The following is a 19,175-nucleotide window of genomic DNA, read 5'->3' as shown; positions in this document are numbered from 1 at the left end:
CTTCCAGGTGTTTATTGCAATCTTTCTCTTTCCATCACTGTCACTTTGGTATTTTGAGACCCCTATTTTACCCTCTTTATGTATTCCAACATCAGTTTGAGGGGGGAAATATTTGAAGCAGTATTCCTTTTTGGAAGCAGAATCCCTCCCATGTTTCCACCCAGTGAATAATCCCCAAAACACATTTAAGAGTCCTGCTGAGGTGAGTCATTTAGTAACACTTTCAACAACTTGTGCAGTAAAACTTTGATACGGTTTGTTGAGTAGGTCTGAGTTGTCTGATTCTGTTCTTCAGTTAATTACACAGAAACCAAGAGGGATAGGGGGAGGTATTAGTGTGCTTGAATGACGACAGGTTCAGACAGTGTGACGATTGTGTGTGTCAGAGTAAGGTGAGTAGAGCCCAGAACACAGCGAGCGAGTAAGAGCAGAGTCACGCGAAAACAGCCAGCAGGTAAGTCAGCCTACACTGCTCTTGGGTTTGTTTTTATGTCTTATAATTCTGTTTATTTTTTTTATCCATTTTTCTGTAATTTATATTTTTTGCTTTGCATGTTCTTTTTTCTTTAAATGTATGAATATTTTTAAGCTTATTATAAAGCAAACTTGACATTTGGAAATGATAGTTCACACATAATATAAAATAAGACACTTTCCCTCGTTTTCACAGACAAGGCTTAAGCCTAGTCCTGGACTAAAATGTAAATCTGAGTGGTTTCAACTGAAAGAAACTAGCACTGGCTGATCTTTAAAACATCTCACTGCCTTTGTTTTGTCTTAAGATGTACACCAGTAATGCTTTTTAAATTACTTTAATGTCTTAATTGAACTATGGCTTTATCCTGGGTTAGGCTAAGCCCTGGCTATGAAACCGGGCCTATGTTTATGTAGTAATATTGGAAACATAGCTTGTTTGTGTGTAAATTATAATTTACAACACCAAATTATATATACTCCCATGATTAACTCTAAACAACTGAAGTTAGTCAATTCTTTTCTTTTCTTATCTTTCTTTTTTTTATGCCACAAAACCTAACACAAAACTGAATTTTATAACACTTTCTAACCAGAACTACAGCTTGTAATATAAGAGGACTGCACCATCAATACTGACCCATCATTTCCAAAAAGTTGAAATCGACAGCAGAGCATTTATATTTAAATTCTTAATATATCATGTATCATATCTTAAAAACGAAGTTCCCACACTGTATATGTAAGGTAAGTTATGGGCTTTACTAAAATGTTTATGTCATAAAATATAAGTATAGCTTTTAATTTCATGTCCCATTTCATTCGTATTTCAGCTTTTCGTAAAATATTTGGAAAGTCCAGCTTAATGAACGTCCTAATATGAATAATATAGAAAACATGCAATAATGGCTGTTTAAACCTCTGCGCTGTATGACATATTTATGAGTGGTTTTGAGTCACAGTCATCTGTCTTGGCACCAGCTAGACCAACTGTAGTCACAGTTAATGAGAGGCTGGAGTTCATCTTATCATAAAGTCATAAAGCAGAGAGTAGTCTGTCGTTTTAGGAGACACACTGTTCCTAAATAGGAACTCACTGATAGGCTGTACACAGAGAATGAACTTTGAACAGTGTGCCTATGATGACATGACAGATAAACACACAATAATGTGGGATGGAGGGGAGAGATAAAACTCAGGCCATGTAAATTTCATTTCGACAGTGGCCCGAGGAAGCTTGCTGCTCTTCTTCTTTTCTTTGATTGTGTAAGGACTTTTCTTTTGTATAGTCTCTCATGACAAATATATGGCTGATCTCTTCTCAGCATTTTAAACAGATGATCACCAGCACACGTCAATGTCATGTTTCCTTTTTCCTTCCTCTTTAGGTTTCAAAGACTGGATAAAGATTGCTCCTGAGTTCACAAGACCATGACTATCGGCAGGAGCTCCAAAAAGAACATGGCCCCTCGTTCTCCTCCTTTCCTGGACAAGGCTAGTGGATTCTATGGGCGCTTGGATGAAGTGTGTGGAGACGGTGTACAGAGAGAGACCACAGAAGAGCAGATAGGAACCTTGAACCGGAACAGCCAAGACAATAGGACAGCTCCGAGCTGGATAGAAGAGGATGATCATGTGGTTGATTTTAACCAGGGCATGATGGATGACGATGGGACCACTTTACTGAAGAGAAAGCCCAGCAGACTGAGTCGCCGCTGGAGCAGGATGAGCTCCAGGAAGGCAAAATATGATACATTTTCCTCAGAGAAAGAACTGGGTAAGGAGACCAATAAGTTCACCTCTGTTCATCTAAACCCAGAGGTGCCACCACCAGCATCCCAAACCCTGGAAAACAGCAGGGAACCAGAACCAACACTTGTCCATTTCTCTGCGAGGGAGCATGCTGACGACCAGATTCTGATCTCAGGGAAGAAGGAAGGAGAAGGGGAAATGGAAGACACAAAAAAAGGGAAGAAGCCAGAAGGCAAACATAACGGAGAGTCACTGGAAGTTGTAAAGAGAAACACTGTCAAGAATTATCGCAAGGTAAGATTTAGTTGCTAATAAGTGCTGGTCTAATTCATTTTGAAAAATTCCGGAACCGGAATAGAATGACATAAGGTTTTGTTGGCGGTTCCAACAGTCATTCCTCCGCCGAAATTCTTCCTCTGTACTGAAATACCCTGACTGCAACTGTGCTCTTTGGTGAACAAAAACATGCCCGTGAAAACGAATGACTCTAATGAGTCGGTTCTTTTTAGTGAATCAAACACAAACTGCTTACAATAACATACGAATTTCACTTGGTAATAATTTATTTGTGAATTAATCCGAAGTTAGTTCTGATAACTGATAATGCTCATGCATCATCCCAGTATCTAATTACAATATTTAACTCCCAGGGGTGTCCAAACTCAGTCCTGGAGGGCTGGTGTCCTGCAGAGTTTAACTACTGTAACTTGCCTCACCACACTTGCTTGAAATTTTCTAGTAATGCTAGTAAGACCTTGATTAGCTGGTTCAGGTGTGTTTAATTGGAGTTAAACTCTGCAGAACAATGTCCCTCCAGGACTGAATCTGGACACCCCTGTCCTAAGACCTTAATATTATTTGGAAGATCACTTGAGCAGGCACGGCTATAGTTACTCTGTAACCCGCTATGACTTGGAGGAGGATGATATTTTAGAGATATATAGAGACTTCTGGGGTAAAGTTCCTTTTCTGCATTGTGCAGAAATAAGAGGTCTTTTATCAGCCCTTAACTGTTTACATTTGCTGCAATATACCATGGTTGCCTCTTCTCTCCATCTCTCCACCCTACCTAAACAGTAATCGCTTATATATTTAATCCCACCCCGTTTTGCTATTAGTCACTTTTTGGTCCATCTGTTAAGTCACTGTCAGTTTTCTGTTTGCACTTACATGGTCAGAGTACAAACGCAAGTTATACAGGCACAACTCTTTTCAGTCACACACAAGGTGACCTTGGTTAAAGGAATGTCTGCGAATTACCAAACAACCCTGTCACCTCCATTCTATGTCCTCTAGTTCAACTAATAAGGGCACATTCTTTCTCTGTTAGAGCAATGACCCTGTAGAACTGAACAAACTTCTGATGTATGTACATATATAAAGGGTGTTGTTTTCTGTGATAAACTGGCTCGATCATTTATTGTCATTTTTCTACTTTAAGGCTGTGGACAGAGCTTTCCGTCGAGGATGGGAGACTTTCGTTGCCAATCTGTATAGTGTGACACTGACACCTATATCATCAAACTCTTCTTCATCCACAACATCAGACAAAAGTGAATTGAACAGGAATGGTGTTTTAGCAGAATTCAGATAATAGTAGAACAGACTGATTTGTATTTTCAACTTGATGAGTAATTCAAATTATTCATTTAAATGTGCACAAATATTGAATAATGCATGGTTGTTCTTGAATAAAACTGATACCCACTGATCATTATGTAACTTGACATGAAAGGTCAATATTTGAACTTTTTATCAATATATACATTTGTTATCACAGTGCTAAAGAGGCGTCTACTTGATCTTTGTTCCCTTTGTAAGGAAACATGAGGCCTATATGCTATTATGATCTGACATGGAAAGATCTTTTTTATTTCATGTGATAAAGTTTTTGAGCTGTGAACCGTGGCAGAGTTCCTGTACTTTGGATATGGGCATGTATTACAGTTTATGTACCAAAGGGTTAACTCTTAAAAAAAGAAAAAAAATTTGGGAGCTCATGGATTAAAAAAAAAAAGTAATCAACAGGTATCATCACTGGCAGTGAAGTGTATAAATAACTGAGCCAAGAGATGAAGTGAATATATTAATGTTTTTGGGACTTATTTATCTTCTAAAACTTGCTTGCTGAACCCAATTTCCTAATGTCATGTATTTGTTTGGTTTTGTTTTGTTTTAACAGCATCATGACGTCAAAGCAATGATAATAATTAAAAGGAAAAGTGAGACAAAATCAACTTGTGTTGCTTGATTCTGTTCTGCTGTACAAAAGTGTGGTTTCCCATAACCAAAATATATACCAAAATACATAAATGTATGACAAATATATGTTGTAAATAGAGAAGCTCAATGAAACATATTTTTTTAAAATAGAAAATATATTTAGTTTCAACCCTCATATAAAAAATTACAAAAATATATGTCAGAATGTGACACTTGAATGTGTTTTCTCAGATTGAAAATATATAGGTCGATAAATAGGGTGGGTTGTCTGGGTAACCATGTATTCAGAAAATTTGCATATTATGGACAGTATACATACTACATAGATGTAGACTAGAGAGTAGTAACTGCTGTTCCGATTCCTACTTGTAATCTTGTATCTTGTGCAGATATGATGCCATCTAGTGGTAAACATGAAGCTTAAAAAAACCATTATAATTTTCATCTCCTTTGTATTTTATCAAGCAACAAAACGCGGAAAGTTCTGCACCTATATGTAGGCTTATGTGTGATACTCAAATTAGTAAAATGGAGGACCTCTTAGCACTAATTTAACTCTGGACATTTTTCATTTATAATTAATGTCATTGTCACTGAAACCTTGAATAACTATTAGACACAATTAACTTTGTTTCACAGAAAATATTACAGTCCCCCACTCCATGACTGTGATTAATCTGCTGCTTTTATTTATTTTTTTGCTGTAGAATATGTATTCTATGCACTAGAATAACATATTTTTTACATACATTTTGTGCAGCTATAATTTATGAATCACATTTATTAATTACTTTTTTTTTTTAAAGGCTAGCGCTTTTAAGTGTAATCCAGTAACCTCATTGGTTGTTTTTAAAAAAGGGCGTGGACATGACACGTGAGAAGAATAAAAGGCGCCGAGACCTTCCTGTCCTCCATTTTGGTGCAGCTTCTCCACTGGTAAGGTGTTTGATAATATTGTCATTACGTTACATGTCCTGTGGTTGTTCAGCGTTTTATTTCGCCTTCTTCAAAGGAGACCTATGTTATAAATATATTTCCTCCTTTTCTGTCTTAATATGCATTTAAAGGTTTATTTCAGTTCGTGAAGCAAACTTCTGGGTGTTTCGGTTCCGTTGGCCCATGTGCCTCTGGTGTTTATCTGAAACCATCCTGGCTTACTTTCTGCTCGCATTAAAACGGTCCCATTATTATCAAAGTTGACTTGCTACTATAGCAGAATCAAGCCATATTTACTACTGGTTTGCTCTTTTTAAGACTTCGTCGAGATCTCTCAATGATGATAACTTTCACAGACCTGTACTGAAATAATGTGATTGCACTTTATTTATCTGAGGAGAGGTCTATGCGTTCACAGTGGCCTGGAAGCTTCAATGCAAACACGTGTCTTTAACTAGAGGTTTCTCTTTTGCAGACATGGCGACTCCGACGAGCATGGGCTCATGGGAAGGTGAGTTCTGGACTAGGGTACACTTTATAGTACTAGATCGATTGATATTTAATTTAAGCACAACTTCTTATGCGTGTACAATGCTGTATTTGCATTATTGGGTGCTTTTTAGAGGCCGGATTGAGCCACGTGTGGACCTGATTGACATTAAGGAATTCCGTGAACTAAAACTTTAACTATTATCAATTAAGAACTTTTAAGAGTTTAACTGAAGTGACATGGGGGTGGGTGTTTATGGCAAAATGTAAAAATAAATAAAATCAGGAAAATCATGATTTCATCAATTCCATTTCCATTCTTTTTTGCAAGTTTTTTGAGCATTACAGCCACACCATTTTCCATATTTTAAAAACTGATTTATAAACTGATAAAATGATGGCAGACTATGGCTTTGCGATTTTTATTCGGTAATTATCACAATATCATTTTCCTTTTAAAATGGAGTAGTTTGATAAATGTTAAGTTTATGCGGCAAAAGCGGAACAAAACTCATTTGCACTATGAATGTAGTATGTATTTGTAGTCCATAGCATTTGTGCATTTATACAGCGGGTTTTTAAAATACGGTTTCATACACAATACAAACTGTATTCACCTTGGTACTGAGGTGCTATGTGTGTTTCGAACTCTGACTTAAATGCATGCCACAATATAAGACCAATGCCTAATGTAAAAAAAGTAGTCTAACTTTTTTTTTTTTTTTTTTTTTTTTTTTTTTTTTAATAAACTGATTTTGATAATGAACGCTTACCTCTACATTCTAACTCGAGCCACTATCAAATGTGCATTTATAAGAGACAAAAGTGGTTTAACATTATCATCTAACCCTAATTGGTTTCTTGATTTAAAGCGAATTCGTTCATTAGACTGTGCAGAAACAAATGCTGCTTTTTTTTAAAAAAAAATTTTATAAAATAATGAATGGTCTGGTTTCTACAGCTTCCACTTTGGAGTGGAAAATCTGGCTTTAAACTTAAGTTGATAATGATCTCTTTGAATTTGTTATAAACCAAACCCATTACATGTTATGAATAAACATAATATACAGGTAAAACAAGCAGTGCTTTTCAGGTTCAGTAGGTGTATTTGGCAATCGCATTCTAGAAACGGAATGAACAAATATTTAAATTATACACTTCACTGTATAGAAGCATGTTGATATTGTGATATCTTAATCATTCACCATCAAAACTCCTGTTATGGCACACCCCTAATCTTCCACCTATGGTTTAGTCCTGAATTATGGTCCACCACACCCAAGAAGTATCTGCAGCATTTGTTTGCTGAGTTTGTGAATAGATAGACATCCAGTGCTACTGTGATGACTTCTGAATTCTCTCTTCCTGAATTGCTTTGATGTAACCGTTCTAACCTGAGTAGCATTGGACATCTAGCACACACTGACTAGTATTTATTTTGTTAGTTCAAGTCATGTTTGTGAATGCAGGCACCTATATAAAAATAAATAAAACATTTGTTTTGCAGCTTTTGTGCAGGCTTCTGGGATGAGTAGTCCGAAATCCGTTAAATTCAAGGTAATCCTTTCAAGTGTTGAGGTCCTCAATTTAAGACTGAACAATTAGATGATGATTTCAAAGACAAGCATATGTCTGAATTCCATTGATGTTTGCCTTTTTATTCTGACCTGGTTCAGATGTTGAGTGTCTAGTCGCCTCCTTATTATGGTTTTTAATTGTTTTGTTCTGCTTTAAAGGCTCCTTCACATGAACACGGAGGGCATGGTGACCATAGATATTGTATTGGTAAGTGTATTTTAATAAAAAAATAAAATTAAACCAATCTGAAATGATTAATCTTTCATATCTAAACTGGACGACATTTGTCATATGGCATTCTAGTCACCAAAGTATGATCAGACTGTATAGTCCTTGTTTTTGAACCGCTGGCTGCTTTCTGTGCTTATGCCTGTAACTTTTCTAGATCATCCCGCTCTGTCTTGGTGACCATGGTGCAGCTAGGTAGTGATGGAACAATGACTTTCACCAAGGACCTGCAACTCTCTTAGGTACTTTGGTTCAACTTTTTAAAATGCCGTGTTTTGCTCCGTCTCTGTGATGAAGATACTTAGCTCACTTTGACCCGATGTGAAAAGTTACGAACATCTGAGAGATTTAGTGGATGTTTATCATTCTGATTTGGCAAATGCCGGTGTCTGACATTGTTCCTCTTTTCTTGACAGGACCGTTATTTGTCCAAAACTAAGAGGATCAAGTCCTTTGGTGGTACTAGGTAAGGTTACTTGCTCCTGTCTGCTGATTTAACTCCCTGTAACTGATGATGATTATCCTTTTGGAATCTCGTTCGTCTGAAATCCTGTTGATAAATCTTTATTACTGAAGTTACAATACATGATCCCCCTACATTTTCAATGCTTTTTGTATCTGAAGTGACACTCTGATTGGTTTTCTGTCCTAAAAGGTTGCTTACCTGAAGTACTCGGCAGGTAAGAATGTATTTCTCTTGACACATTCCATTGAAATGGTCCCTTTTTAGTTAACTTGCACCACTCAGTGCTCTAGTCCATCTGTAACGGATGATGATTATCTTTTCGGAATCTCGTTCGTCTGAAGCCCTGCTGACAAATTAAGATTACTGATGTTACAGATTTGGCATCTGTGTCTCTGCATTTGTGTAGCGCTCCCATCTTAATTTTTTTTTTTTTTTTTACCTACAGGTGGCACATCTGATATGAAAGCTTCACAGGTGAGCATTGTGTACCTAATGTACAAAGTGACCCCTATTGCAGCTTGTTCTTTTATGATGTAACTTGCACATGTCTTATGCCCGGTGTCAATACCAGAACCTGAAAAGGTGAACCCACTGGTGTTGCCTGGGTAACAAGGGGATGACTTGTTGGGGTTACCAACAGTCTGAGAAGAACTAGATTTAGTATGGATTAGTTTTCCTTTACAATTGTTTCCTAAGTTTTTCTCACTGATTCCTTGTAGGACTACAGTGGATTCTTGAAGTTCTTCCCCCTTGAGTGTACTGCAGCTGGTATGTATTTAGTATTTTCAGGTTGTTACATGTGAGCTAGCCTAGTAGGTGTGATGACTGATTTACCGCCCCAGTCTGATCAATCTGACTGAATGGTACCCTCTGACCTCAGTAATGGCTTTCAGTTGAAATTTCTGCTTGCTAAACTTTTTTTTTTTTTTTTTTTTTTATATAAAGGTGTCCTATGACATTGCTAAAAAGTGTGTTTGTTATGTTTATGCAGTTTAAAGTTCAATTCAAATCATTGTAAAGCAACTTTACAGAGTTAAGGATTTGCAGTACTTAGTAGCTTGTCATTAGTGAATTATGGGGATGGACAATAAGGGAATTACTTATTTACCAACTGCCTAATAATGACTAGCTCTAGCATAAGTTAAGAGTTCTTTATTTTTCTTGTTTCCTTGCAGGACTACAATGTCTTCCGGAGTGTACTGCAGCTGGTATGTATTTAGTATTTTCAGGTTGTTACATGTGAGCTAGCCTAGTAGGTGTGATGACTGATTTACCGCCCCAGTCTGATTTCTCTGACTGAATGGTACCCTCTGACCCTACCCTTTGCACTGTTGATTTGAAAAGTATATGAGTTGTGACAACTGCCTCAGGCTGAAAAGTCAGGATGGCTTGATACCACTCTGATCCGTAATGTCTGTTTTCCCTTTATTTTTCTTTTAGTTGTTGCTACTGTCCCTCCAGGTTGCCCCATTGTCACTTGGTTTGCTGGTGATCTTGAAGGTTTGTATTTTGTATCCACTTTTGACCGTAGTTAGTTTATTAGTAGTTTTTAATGATGACATTTATCGCCCCAGTCTGATGTGTTATGACTGACTGATATTTCTGATATGTACAAGTTTTTAAAGTTACGGATTTAAGAGACTTTTTTTTTTTACTTATGCTTTCTTTTATCCCCCTTAGGTCATGTAAGCTGCATCCGAGAAGTTGAACTGACACCGATGGATGTCCTTCTACTTTGCATCTTCTGAACCGAAGCAGATTGAATGAATGGTGTTATCGACGGACACCTATAAATTCAATGTTTTTCCTTTTGTATTCCCTTCCAAAGATGCTTGTTAAATAAATGGCTTTATGGAATTTGTAGTTTCCAATGCAGTTGTGTCGGAGTCTCCCCTTTTACATCCACATTTTTATTGAGGGAACTTAATTTTTCTAAATGGAAAGTGACCCTTTGCAGTAAAATTCAGTTTGTAGTGCTTTAGGCATCATAAAAACGTGTGCACCTACAATATATACAGCTTTACTGTCAGTAGGTGAAGTTCAACACTTGAGGCATCTAATAGAAGTAGTGTTCATGGTTTTAAGGTAATCTTAAAGGCAAGAAGGCTGGAGCCAGACCTATAATTCATAAAACAGAATGAAAGCCCAGGTACCAGATTGGTTGAGGCAGAATTAAGTATTCTTGGTGTAAAGTAACTAATAGCTGCACACTTGTAGCTAGTGTATGGTTCAACACCACTTGTAACAAGGAAAACTTCAAAATGGCTTCCATCAAGCAAACAGGATTTATTGGTGAGCTCTCAAAAACACAGTTGGTAGTACAGCTACTTAGACCTCCTCAAACATTTGAAACGCACTTTCAGTCCAACAGGAACAATTTTTTTTTTTTCTGTCCATCTCCAAAATGTTAAAAGTCCATCAGTCAGATGTGAAGATCCGTGCTGCTATATCATCAAGTAGCCAGTCCACACCTGTTAGCAGGTTCTCCCCAGTCACAGCACTGCATCCCACAATGCACCAGTGATGGGTCTTAATGTCATCAAGGGCTAAAACCTGGACAAAATGAAGAAAGCATAGTCACATATTCCTCTAACCACAAGGCAGTTTCATTAAAATGTCCCCGTTTAAGATAAGACTCACCTCTCGAATTCCATCTTTTGATAAAGCACCTGGTAGGTCCTGCTTGTTTGCAAAAACTAACAGAGTGGCTCCTCCTAATCGCTATTTCGGAGAAATGCAGTGTAATTAACATTTTATTCAACAACACATGCTTGATTGGAAACTTGCCTATTGTCATTTGTTTAATAAAAGATGCTTAGTAAACAAATGTCAAAATCTAACCATTTCATTTATTTAAACCGTAACATTAGGTCAAAGTAAAGATATTGGTCCTCTCACCTCCTCTAGTAATAAAGTACTCAGCTCTTTCCTGCAGTCCTCCAGTCTCAATCTGTCAGCGCTGTCCACGACCCACACCAGTCCATCTGTACTCTCAAAATAATTCCTCCAGTAAGATCTCAAGGACTTTTGACCACCCACATCCCAGATATTCAGCTTAAACCTAGTTTCCAAGTGAAGAAAACGAGAAACATAATTATTTGAAATTTATCACAGCAATATTGATAAAAAGCATGTATATTTGTACATTTTCTTAAACATATATACAGGTGCTGGTCGTATAATTAGAATATCATCAAAAAGTTGATTTCACTAATTCCATTCAAAAAGTGAAAATTGTATATTTATTCATTAAACACAGACCGATATATTTCTTTTAATTTTTAATGATTATAACTGACAACTAAGAAAAACCCCAAATTCAGTATCTCAGGAAATTAGAATATTGTGAAAAGGTTCAATATTGAAAACACCTGGTGCCACACTCCAATCAGCTAAGTAACTCAAAACACTGCAAAGGCCTCTAAATGGTCTCGGTCTAGTTCTGTAGGCTACTAAATCATGGGCAAGACTGCTGACTCGACAGTTGTCCAAAAGACGACCACTGACACCTTGCACAAGGAGGGCAAGACACAAAAGGTCATTGCAAAAGAGGCTGGCTGTTCACAGAGTTCTGTGTCCAAGCACATTAATAGCGAGGCGAAGGGAAGGAAAAGATGTGGTAGAAAAGAAAAAGTGTGCAAGCAATAGAGATAACGGCACCCTTGAGAGGATTGTGAAACAAAACCCATTCAAAAATGTGGGAAAGATTAACAAAGAGTGGACTGCAGCTGGAGTCAGTGCTTTAAGAACCACAATGCACAGAAGTATGCAAGTATGGGTTTCAGCTGTCGCATTCCTTGTGTCAAGGCACTCTTGAACAACAGACAGCATCGGAAGCGTCTCGCCTGGGCTAAAGACAAAAAGGACAGGACTGCTGCTGAGTTGTCGATAGTTATGTTCTCTGATGAAAGTAAATTTTGCATTTCTTTTGGAAATCAGGGTCCCAGATTCTGGAGGAAGAGAGGAGAGTCACACAATCCACGTTGCATAAGGTACAGTGTAAAGTTTCCACAGTCAGTGATGGTTTAGAGTGCCATGTCATCTGCTGGTGTTGGTCCACTGTGTTTTCTGAGGTCCAAGGTCAAGGCAGCCGTATACCAGGATGTTTTCGAGCACTTCATGCTTCCTGCTGCTGACCAACTTTATGGAGATGCAGATTTCATTTTCCTACAGGACTTGGCTCCTGCACACAATGCCAAAGCTACTAGTACCTGGTTCAAGGACCATGGTATTGCTTTTCTTAATTGGCCAGCAAACTCGTCTGACCTTAACCCCATAGAAAATCTATGGGGTATTGTGAAGAGGAAGATGGGATATGCCAGACCCAACAATGCAGAAGAGCTGAAGGCCACTATCAAGCAACCTGGGCTCTCATAACACCTGAGCAGTGCCACAGACTGATCGACTCCATGCCACACCGCATTGCTGCAGTAGTAATTCAGGCAAAAGGAGCCCCAACTAAGTATTGAGTGCGGTACATGCTCATACTTCGGGAAGTCGTGGCTAAATGGTTAGAGAGTCGGACTGGCAATCGAAAGGTTGTGAGTTTGAGTCTCGGGCCAGCAGGGATTGTAGGTGGGGGGGGGAGTGCATGTACAGTTCTCTCTCCACCTTCAATACCCTGACTTAGGTGCCCTTGAGCAAGGCACCAAACTCCCAACTGCTCCCCGGACGCCACATCATAAATGGCTGCCCACTGCTCCGGGTGTGTGTTCACTGCTCTGTGTGTGTGCACTCAGGATGGGTTAAATGCAGAGAACAAATTCTGAGTATGGGTCACCATACTTGGCTGAATGTCACGTCACTTTCACTTTACTTATCATATTCATACTTTTCAGTTGGCCAAGACTTCTAAAAATTATTTATTTGTATTGGTCTTAAGTAATATTCAAATTTTCTGGGATACTGATTTTGGGATTTTCCTTAGTTGTCAGCTATAATCCTCAAAATTACAAGAAATAATTAACATAATAACATTTGAAATCTATCTGTCTGGGTGCAATGAATGAATATAATATGCAAGTTTAACTTTCTGAATGGAATTAATGAAATAAATCTACTTTTTGATGATATTCTAAATTATATGACCAGCACCTGTATACCCATTTTAACGTTTCATTAAGAGTTAGCATCTTATCATACCCTTAACTTATAGATGCATCATGGGTGAACTCATCTCTAACACAACCAGGCTTACCCTCTGTGCTCGAGTGTCTTTATGTTGAAGCCTAATGTTGGAGAGATCGTGCTGACATCCTCGCCGTTGAATTTCTTTAGGATGGTTGTTTTTCCAGCATTGTCAAGACCCCTATAACAGAAAGGATAGGGACCCACAAGTCTTTAGCATTACAAGGAATAAAAACATTACACTTAACGAGCCTTGTTTGAGTAATCGACGTTCGTGAGTAGTATGTACTTTATTAAAAATAAAAACGGCGGCTTCAAAAGAATATTGTTTTCTAGGTTATTATATGAATGCATTTGAATTCAGTTCTGTGGGAAGTTAGCTTACAGCATTAGTAGACGCATTTCACGCTCCTTGTGCTTCATCTTCTTTAAGATCGTCAGTAAACCCATCGTGAACGTTTCAGTGTAAAACCCTAAACTGACTTTAACTAGAAATCAAACGTTAACTATTTAGGCACGTAAAATAATTTGCTAAATAAAAATCACATGCGTGATACTGGAAACAAGGAAGTGTTTCTGTGAGATGACACAACACATTGAACTATGATTGGTTTGAGAGTGCGTAGAGATGGAGTTGACGAAATATGATTGGTTCCTTCAACTGTCATTCATACTTGGGCTTTTTTTCTATTGGCTACGGAGAACCGCGGTAAGGGCGTGTCTTTCTTTCCGATGGGTGAAGAAAGTTGTCAACACCAGTCGTTTCTATAGCAGCGCCCCCTTTTGTGCACTTTCCAAACTTGTGAGCTGAACTCCACTGAAAAATACTTCTTTAAGTAAGTTGATCTCACTCAGTTTTGTCTGTGTGGTTATATTATCGGTTGGTCAGCTATGCTACCTTTATCCTCTTGTTAGTTGTGTAAGATGGGGGAACTCAAAAAGGGGACGCAACAAAAACTGGGACATAAGAAAGCCAATTCGTAAAAAAAACGTTTTATTTAGCTCAAACAAATATACCAAAACGTCTTAAGATAGTATTCAAAGTCAGTAATGGCATCCTAAAGATATGTGCGAGAATGTAATATCCTGTGGTGTGGTCTCCTGATGTGTGCAAAAAAGAAACATCAAACTATAACGAAAAACAATCAAGTTGGCCGCCTGCCCTTCTGCCATCAAGCTTGCTTCTTATGAAGAGGCAAGGGAAATTGGGCACAGGTGTCACGGATGCAACCAGGTTACGGGGGGCGGAGTCATCCGACGTCTACTGGAAAAAAGCCCAATGAATACCCAGGTCGTCACAATGATGCTTCAGCCAATGTGTTACTATAAAAAAAAAAATGGAAACAGTTGCTAATTTAGTTGTTATAGCACAAAATGTAAAATCTCAAATGAGTGGTAAGATGGCCCCCCTATACCCGATAAACATTTACAGCAGGGATAGGCAACTTCGGTCCTGGAGGGCCACTGTCCTGCAGAGTTTAGCTCCAACCCTAATTAAACACACTTGAACAAGACAATCAGTGTTTTCGGGATTACTAGATCAAAACAGGCAGGTGAGTTTTTATGAGGGCTGAAGATAAACTCTGCAGGATAGTGGCACTCCAGGACCGGAGTTGCCTATCCCTGATTTACATATTAAATTGCCCGTATTTTAACTTGAAGAGATGTCATAAAAGAAACACTATAAATTGCAAACTGTTAAACTATTAACCTATAGGTTTTAATGAAAGCAAAGATGTCTGAAATGTACTGGAAAATGTATAATAACCACATTAAACACAGTAAGTATGATGTTTAAAAATAATAACAACTAGTAGCCTAACAACCTGCCACTTGGAGCCTTCAGTGCCTGTTCTGGGGGAAAGTCATTTTATCCCAGTGATCTTTTTTTAAAATCTTTTTACATCAAAGTAAAAATTATAACTTTTACTCCACAAATCTAAAAACACTAATGTGTCCACAAATCCCTCATCAGAATCAGAATGAGCTTTATTGCAGGTATGTTTACACATACGAGGAATTTGTTTTCGTGACAGAAGCTCAGCAGTGCAACAGAATGATGGTAACAGAACAAAAAACACATAATAAAAGAATAAAAAATACAAATAAGTAGGCAAGGAATGACAATTTACACATTGACAATTGTATGTGCAGGTATATTACAGTTATGTATGTACAGGTATATTATGTTCAAAAATATTAGTAGGCCTACACTAGTGTACAATCATTAACAAATAGGCACAAACACTTTGATATTCAACATAATACAATGTTATAGGTCACTTCAGAGACACACAATTAGATAGTATACCTCTATTTTTTTATATTATTATTATTTATTTTTTTTTGCCATCTATGGTCAAAAAAATGGTGAGGTAGGTATTATGTTGCCCCTTTCTACCCTATCTCTATTTAAAATGTAATGTTAGCTGCCAAATATTGTGTTCCCTAATTTAAGGATAGACTTTTACATTAAAGACAATAACAAGAACAACCACAGTGACATTAATACAGAGAACCATTGTATTGGTGATGATGAGGATGTTGAAGATCTCAGTGAAGAAGTGTATTGCAGCATAGTAAAGTCTGGCATTAACAATAATTAAAACATGTTATGTGGTACAGTCATCAGTTTATTATTTAGTTCTCATAAACAATAAAATGATGAATCACAAATACTGTGATCTATTATAAAGCATGTAATTGAACAGACTGTTTGTCAGTTGTTCTTAGGCTTTCATCGAAAGAAAAGTTTATTTTCACTAATTGTAGGACAGCCCCTAAAAGAAACCTTTACGGTAAATTATTTGTTTATTTAGCCCGTCTCAGTTTGTGTTTTCCCCGACTTGAACCTGCAGACCGTATGTCTGCAGCAGATCCTTATCCATCAGCTGTAAATGCATGTAATTAACTGTAAACATTGCCATTGCTCCCAGCCGATCCTTGATGCGGCTAAATATAGAAAATATTTTTAAAATGCTGGATTCCCTTTATTTGTTATATTAATAATGAAATGCCTTTCATAATTTAGCCTACATATACCACACAGTTACACCCGTCGGGACTTCCTGGTAGGATTTTCCAGTAAGCTATTTGTCAATGAAGAGCGGGAAATGAACAACCTAAATAAACTGGCAATACCGTGCCGGAAGCGATCTCCCGGCTCCGCTAACCAGACTATTTAAAATAATTCGAAACCGAAAACAGTCGAGTCCAGCCCTCTGTTGCGTCAGTCGATTCACAAAGCTATTGGCTCATTCTGCCGCCCACAGACAACATTAAAGACCTCAGAGCAGTTTAAATAATGACCACTGACAGCTGCTGCTTCAGGATTCTCTTAACGCGCTTACTTCTCAATTCGAGGAATTTGGTTCAATACGGAAATACTATCAAAGGCCACTTTATATCGAAAGTATACGTGCAAGCATTTTGTTCTGATTTAACTGTCTAAAAGCATTCGTGTAGGCTACTTGGAGATGCCAGCTGCCATCATGGACAACTTTGACCAGGGAAGTCCTTTCTCACAAAGTGATTCTCAAAGTCCTCATGATTGGGTATGAAGTGAATTCATTCATTTAAAATCATTTTACATTTTAATGTCATTTACATGTAATGTTTATTTTTCATGTAAATATAGTGCCGTTATTACAAGCAATAAACCAAATATATATATATAATATTTGTTATATTTAATATTATATATTTTTATCATTTGCTATTATTTGATATATATAACAATTAAATTAAAAATATTATTTATATATAAATAAATCTATATTTATATTATATATTGTAATTCACATATATGATCTGATGAATATCTTAGAGCATTCAGTCGGAGGACCACAGGCACCATCGGAGAGAAAAAAACAGAGATGCAGCTCGCAAGAGTCGCAGAAAACAGACAGAAAAGGCAGACTTGCTGCACGAGGTCAGTAGCAAATTGAAACCTTTGATACTCTCGCTCTTGAATGAATGAATGGGTTCGGTTTGCTCTGTCCCTATTTATGTTATCTCTTCAAAGCCTTACTTGGTTGTGTACCTATACAGTATGTATCTTTCATTCACATTACTCATGTAAATTTATTTATACGTTTTACTCTTTATTATTGTTTTTAGTCAGCTGCATAACCTGTACCCTTATAATTCTTTGGAATTATAAGGGTACAGTGTAATTATGATAACTTTCCACAGAATGTGTATGTTTCTGTGGAGGATAATTTTAGTTTGTGTTTGTTTAATGATTGCTTTGTAGTCTGTTTGTGTGTGGAGAAACATTAGTATTGCACAACCTTTCAGTACAGTGGAGGCATTTCTGGGAAACACAGGACAATTTACAGATTAGCTGGCTTGTGCCAGATTAGTTATTTCAGTTTAACATCTGACATGTCATATACCTTCACTTTCACTTTCTCTTCAGATGATGTACAAATCTTGGACTTTCCCTTTTTATTCAGACAACTAATCGCATCTGAGATCCTTTCCAAAACTAACAAAACATGAGGAAGTCTGATATAAAATAAATAAATAAAGTCTGTAACGAGCTATGAATTTATTATGTGGGGAGTGCACTTCAGGTCAAATCTATTTTAAATAACTTTTTATTTCATTCCACTCACAACTACTCTATATTCAACCATGCCAGATTTTTTTCCCTTTGTAACTTTTGCTTTTCAGCTGAATTCATCTCAGTTTTGGACTGTTTATGGTTATTTATTTTTTACTTAGGAACTCCAGGCTCTAGAGCAGTCCAATGCCACATTCATAAAAGAAATTTCTGAGCTGAAGAAGGAGCTTCAACTCTACACCACAGCTTTGGAACAACATAAACCTCACTGCACTAAACTATGTCGATTTGAACCATCAGTTACTGTTACTGGAGGTCCGTCCACAGCTACACCCTCTACCTCAGATATCAAATTCAACATTGACCCAAACCTCTTGCCGGACCTGGCATTCTTACCAGAAAGTAATTCAGTGGACATATCTCTGACAGACCTCCTCGACAGTAGCGACTGGTGTTCTTGGGACTCAGTGAATGGGAACGGGTGCCTACAGCAGTTTTGAGGTTCTGTTCAGTCAGTTATGTTTTTATTTGATGACGAGGCTTACACACTACTGTATCCTGCAAACAGCTCTTTTTGTGGTCTTTAGATGCTAATGGTGCTAAAATCTCTGATCCATTAAGGTGTGAATATGTCGTTTAGTTTATTTAAACAATACTTACAGATGGCAAGAGTTAGTTTACAAGTAGCTATATTTTAGATACGGGCATTATTTTTGTTTATATGTAAGACCAAAGCCTAAACGTTGGGCTTAGTGATTGCATACTTTAATTCATTTTGAGTTGAAAATGTTCAGTTATTTCATAAATTATATTTTAAGAATTTCAAGAATTATTTTTTTAAAATATGGCCAGTGACACTCATTGTCGTGTAGATGTATGAATATATGCAAAATACTTTCAAGATTAAAGCAACTGTGTAGTTTTGTGTATTTTGGTGACTTTTGAGCCAGCTACAATTAAGTAAGTGGAATTTTCTTGTAAATATATCACTGTTGAAATTACAGTGGCTAGCTGTAAGCTACACTGTCTGCTCTTTTTGTGAAATTTCATACTCCCTGAACTTGCATATTCCCAGAGCAAACATTTGCGAAAGAGTGTGGGGTAAAACCAGAAGCTATTCACTTTATAAAAAGTCAGTACACCATCAAAATGATATTTTAAGGTAAAAACGGTACATATAGTTGCATTAATGTCTTACAAGATGAACTACACAACTTCTATGATTATGTGTATATATATATATATATATATATATATATATGGCAATAACATCCAAACACATAGTGAAGCAGGAAGGAGAGTGAAAGATGAAAAAAAAAACAATCCAGAGTAGTT

At 37.2% G+C, this 19,175-nt stretch overlaps 3 protein-coding genes, 1 long non-coding RNA gene and 6 other non-coding genes across 14 annotated transcripts; 9 read left to right on the top strand and 1 right to left on the bottom strand.

The window, feature by feature from the left end:
* Positions 1-308: 308 nt before the first annotated feature.
* On the top strand, positions 309-4,463 carry LOC113052094 (uncharacterized). Of its 2 annotated transcripts, none has more exons than XM_026216410.1 (3): positions 309-454; positions 1,863-2,520; positions 3,668-4,463. In XM_026216410.1, the coding sequence occupies exons 2-3, from the start codon at positions 1,906-1,908 to the stop codon at positions 3,818-3,820; spliced, it is 768 nt and encodes a 255-aa protein (XP_026072195.1). In that variant the 5' UTR covers positions 309-454; positions 1,863-1,905; the 3' UTR covers positions 3,821-4,463. The 2 variants fall into 2 exon arrangements, with proteins under 2 accessions (XP_026072195.1, XP_026072194.1); XM_026216409.1 differs by lacking the exon at positions 309-454 and adding an exon at positions 1,632-1,740.
* An 880-nt stretch (positions 4,464-5,343) lies between these two features.
* On the top strand, positions 5,344-10,003 carry LOC113052093 (uncharacterized). Its single transcript, XR_003276982.1, has 12 exons — positions 5,344-5,385; positions 5,861-5,896; positions 7,382-7,431; positions 7,611-7,659; positions 7,838-7,922; positions 8,097-8,146; positions 8,336-8,360; positions 8,592-8,620; positions 8,866-8,914; positions 9,322-9,354; positions 9,587-9,646; positions 9,827-10,003. It is a non-coding gene; the product is annotated as an uncharacterized LOC113052093 (long non-coding RNA).
* Positions 7,964-8,028, top strand: LOC113052586 (small nucleolar RNA SNORD29). Its single transcript, XR_003277088.1, has one exon. It is a non-coding gene; the product is annotated as a small nucleolar RNA SNORD29 (small nucleolar RNA).
* Positions 8,447-8,518, top strand: LOC113052587 (small nucleolar RNA SNORD30). The gene has a single exon (XR_003277089.1). It is a non-coding gene; the product is annotated as a small nucleolar RNA SNORD30 (small nucleolar RNA).
* Positions 8,670-8,796, top strand: LOC113052592 (small nucleolar RNA SNORD22). The gene has a single exon (XR_003277094.1). It is a non-coding gene; the product is annotated as a small nucleolar RNA SNORD22 (small nucleolar RNA).
* On the top strand, positions 8,958-9,026 carry LOC113052589 (small nucleolar RNA SNORD31). Its single transcript, XR_003277091.1, has one exon. It is a non-coding gene; the product is annotated as a small nucleolar RNA SNORD31 (small nucleolar RNA).
* LOC113052588 (small nucleolar RNA SNORD31) lies at positions 9,399-9,466 on the top strand. Its single transcript, XR_003277090.1, has one exon. It is a non-coding gene; the product is annotated as a small nucleolar RNA SNORD31 (small nucleolar RNA).
* LOC113052591 (small nucleolar RNA SNORD31) lies at positions 9,692-9,758 on the top strand. The gene has a single exon (XR_003277093.1). It is a non-coding gene; the product is annotated as a small nucleolar RNA SNORD31 (small nucleolar RNA).
* Positions 10,004-10,412: 409 nt separating the features above from the next.
* Positions 10,413-13,866, bottom strand: arl2 (ADP-ribosylation factor-like 2). Its single transcript, XM_026216408.1, has 5 exons — positions 13,659-13,866; positions 13,344-13,454; positions 11,045-11,207; positions 10,787-10,867; positions 10,413-10,699 (listed from the first exon to the last, which is right to left on the bottom strand). Exons 1-5 carry the CDS (start codon positions 13,721-13,723, stop codon positions 10,565-10,567), a joined length of 555 nt encoding a protein of 184 aa, XP_026072193.1. The 5' UTR covers positions 13,724-13,866; the 3' UTR covers positions 10,413-10,564.
* A 151-nt stretch (positions 13,867-14,017) lies between these two features.
* Positions 14,018-19,006, top strand: LOC113052091 (basic leucine zipper transcriptional factor ATF-like). 4 transcript variants are annotated; one of them, XM_026216404.1, is made up of 4 exons: positions 14,018-14,109; positions 16,739-16,827; positions 17,100-17,204; positions 18,002-18,999. In XM_026216404.1, exons 2-4 carry the CDS (start codon positions 16,750-16,752, stop codon positions 18,338-18,340), a joined length of 522 nt encoding a protein of 173 aa, XP_026072189.1. In that variant the 5' UTR covers positions 14,018-14,109; positions 16,739-16,749; the 3' UTR covers positions 18,341-18,999. The 4 variants fall into 4 exon arrangements, with proteins under 4 accessions (XP_026072189.1, XP_026072190.1, XP_026072192.1 ...); XM_026216405.1 differs by having other exon boundaries at positions 16,728-16,827; XM_026216407.1 differs by lacking the exon at positions 14,018-14,109 and having other exon boundaries at positions 16,345-16,827; positions 18,011-19,006.
* The last annotated feature ends 169 nt before the right edge of the window (positions 19,007-19,175 follow it).

Source organism: Carassius auratus, chromosome 32, assembly GCF_003368295.1.
Source record: "Carassius auratus strain Wakin chromosome 32, ASM336829v1, whole genome shotgun sequence".
In the NCBI taxonomy this organism is placed as follows: Eukaryota; Metazoa; Chordata; class Actinopteri; order Cypriniformes; family Cyprinidae; genus Carassius; species Carassius auratus.
This window is presented reverse-complemented; position numbering and strand designations above follow the sequence as displayed.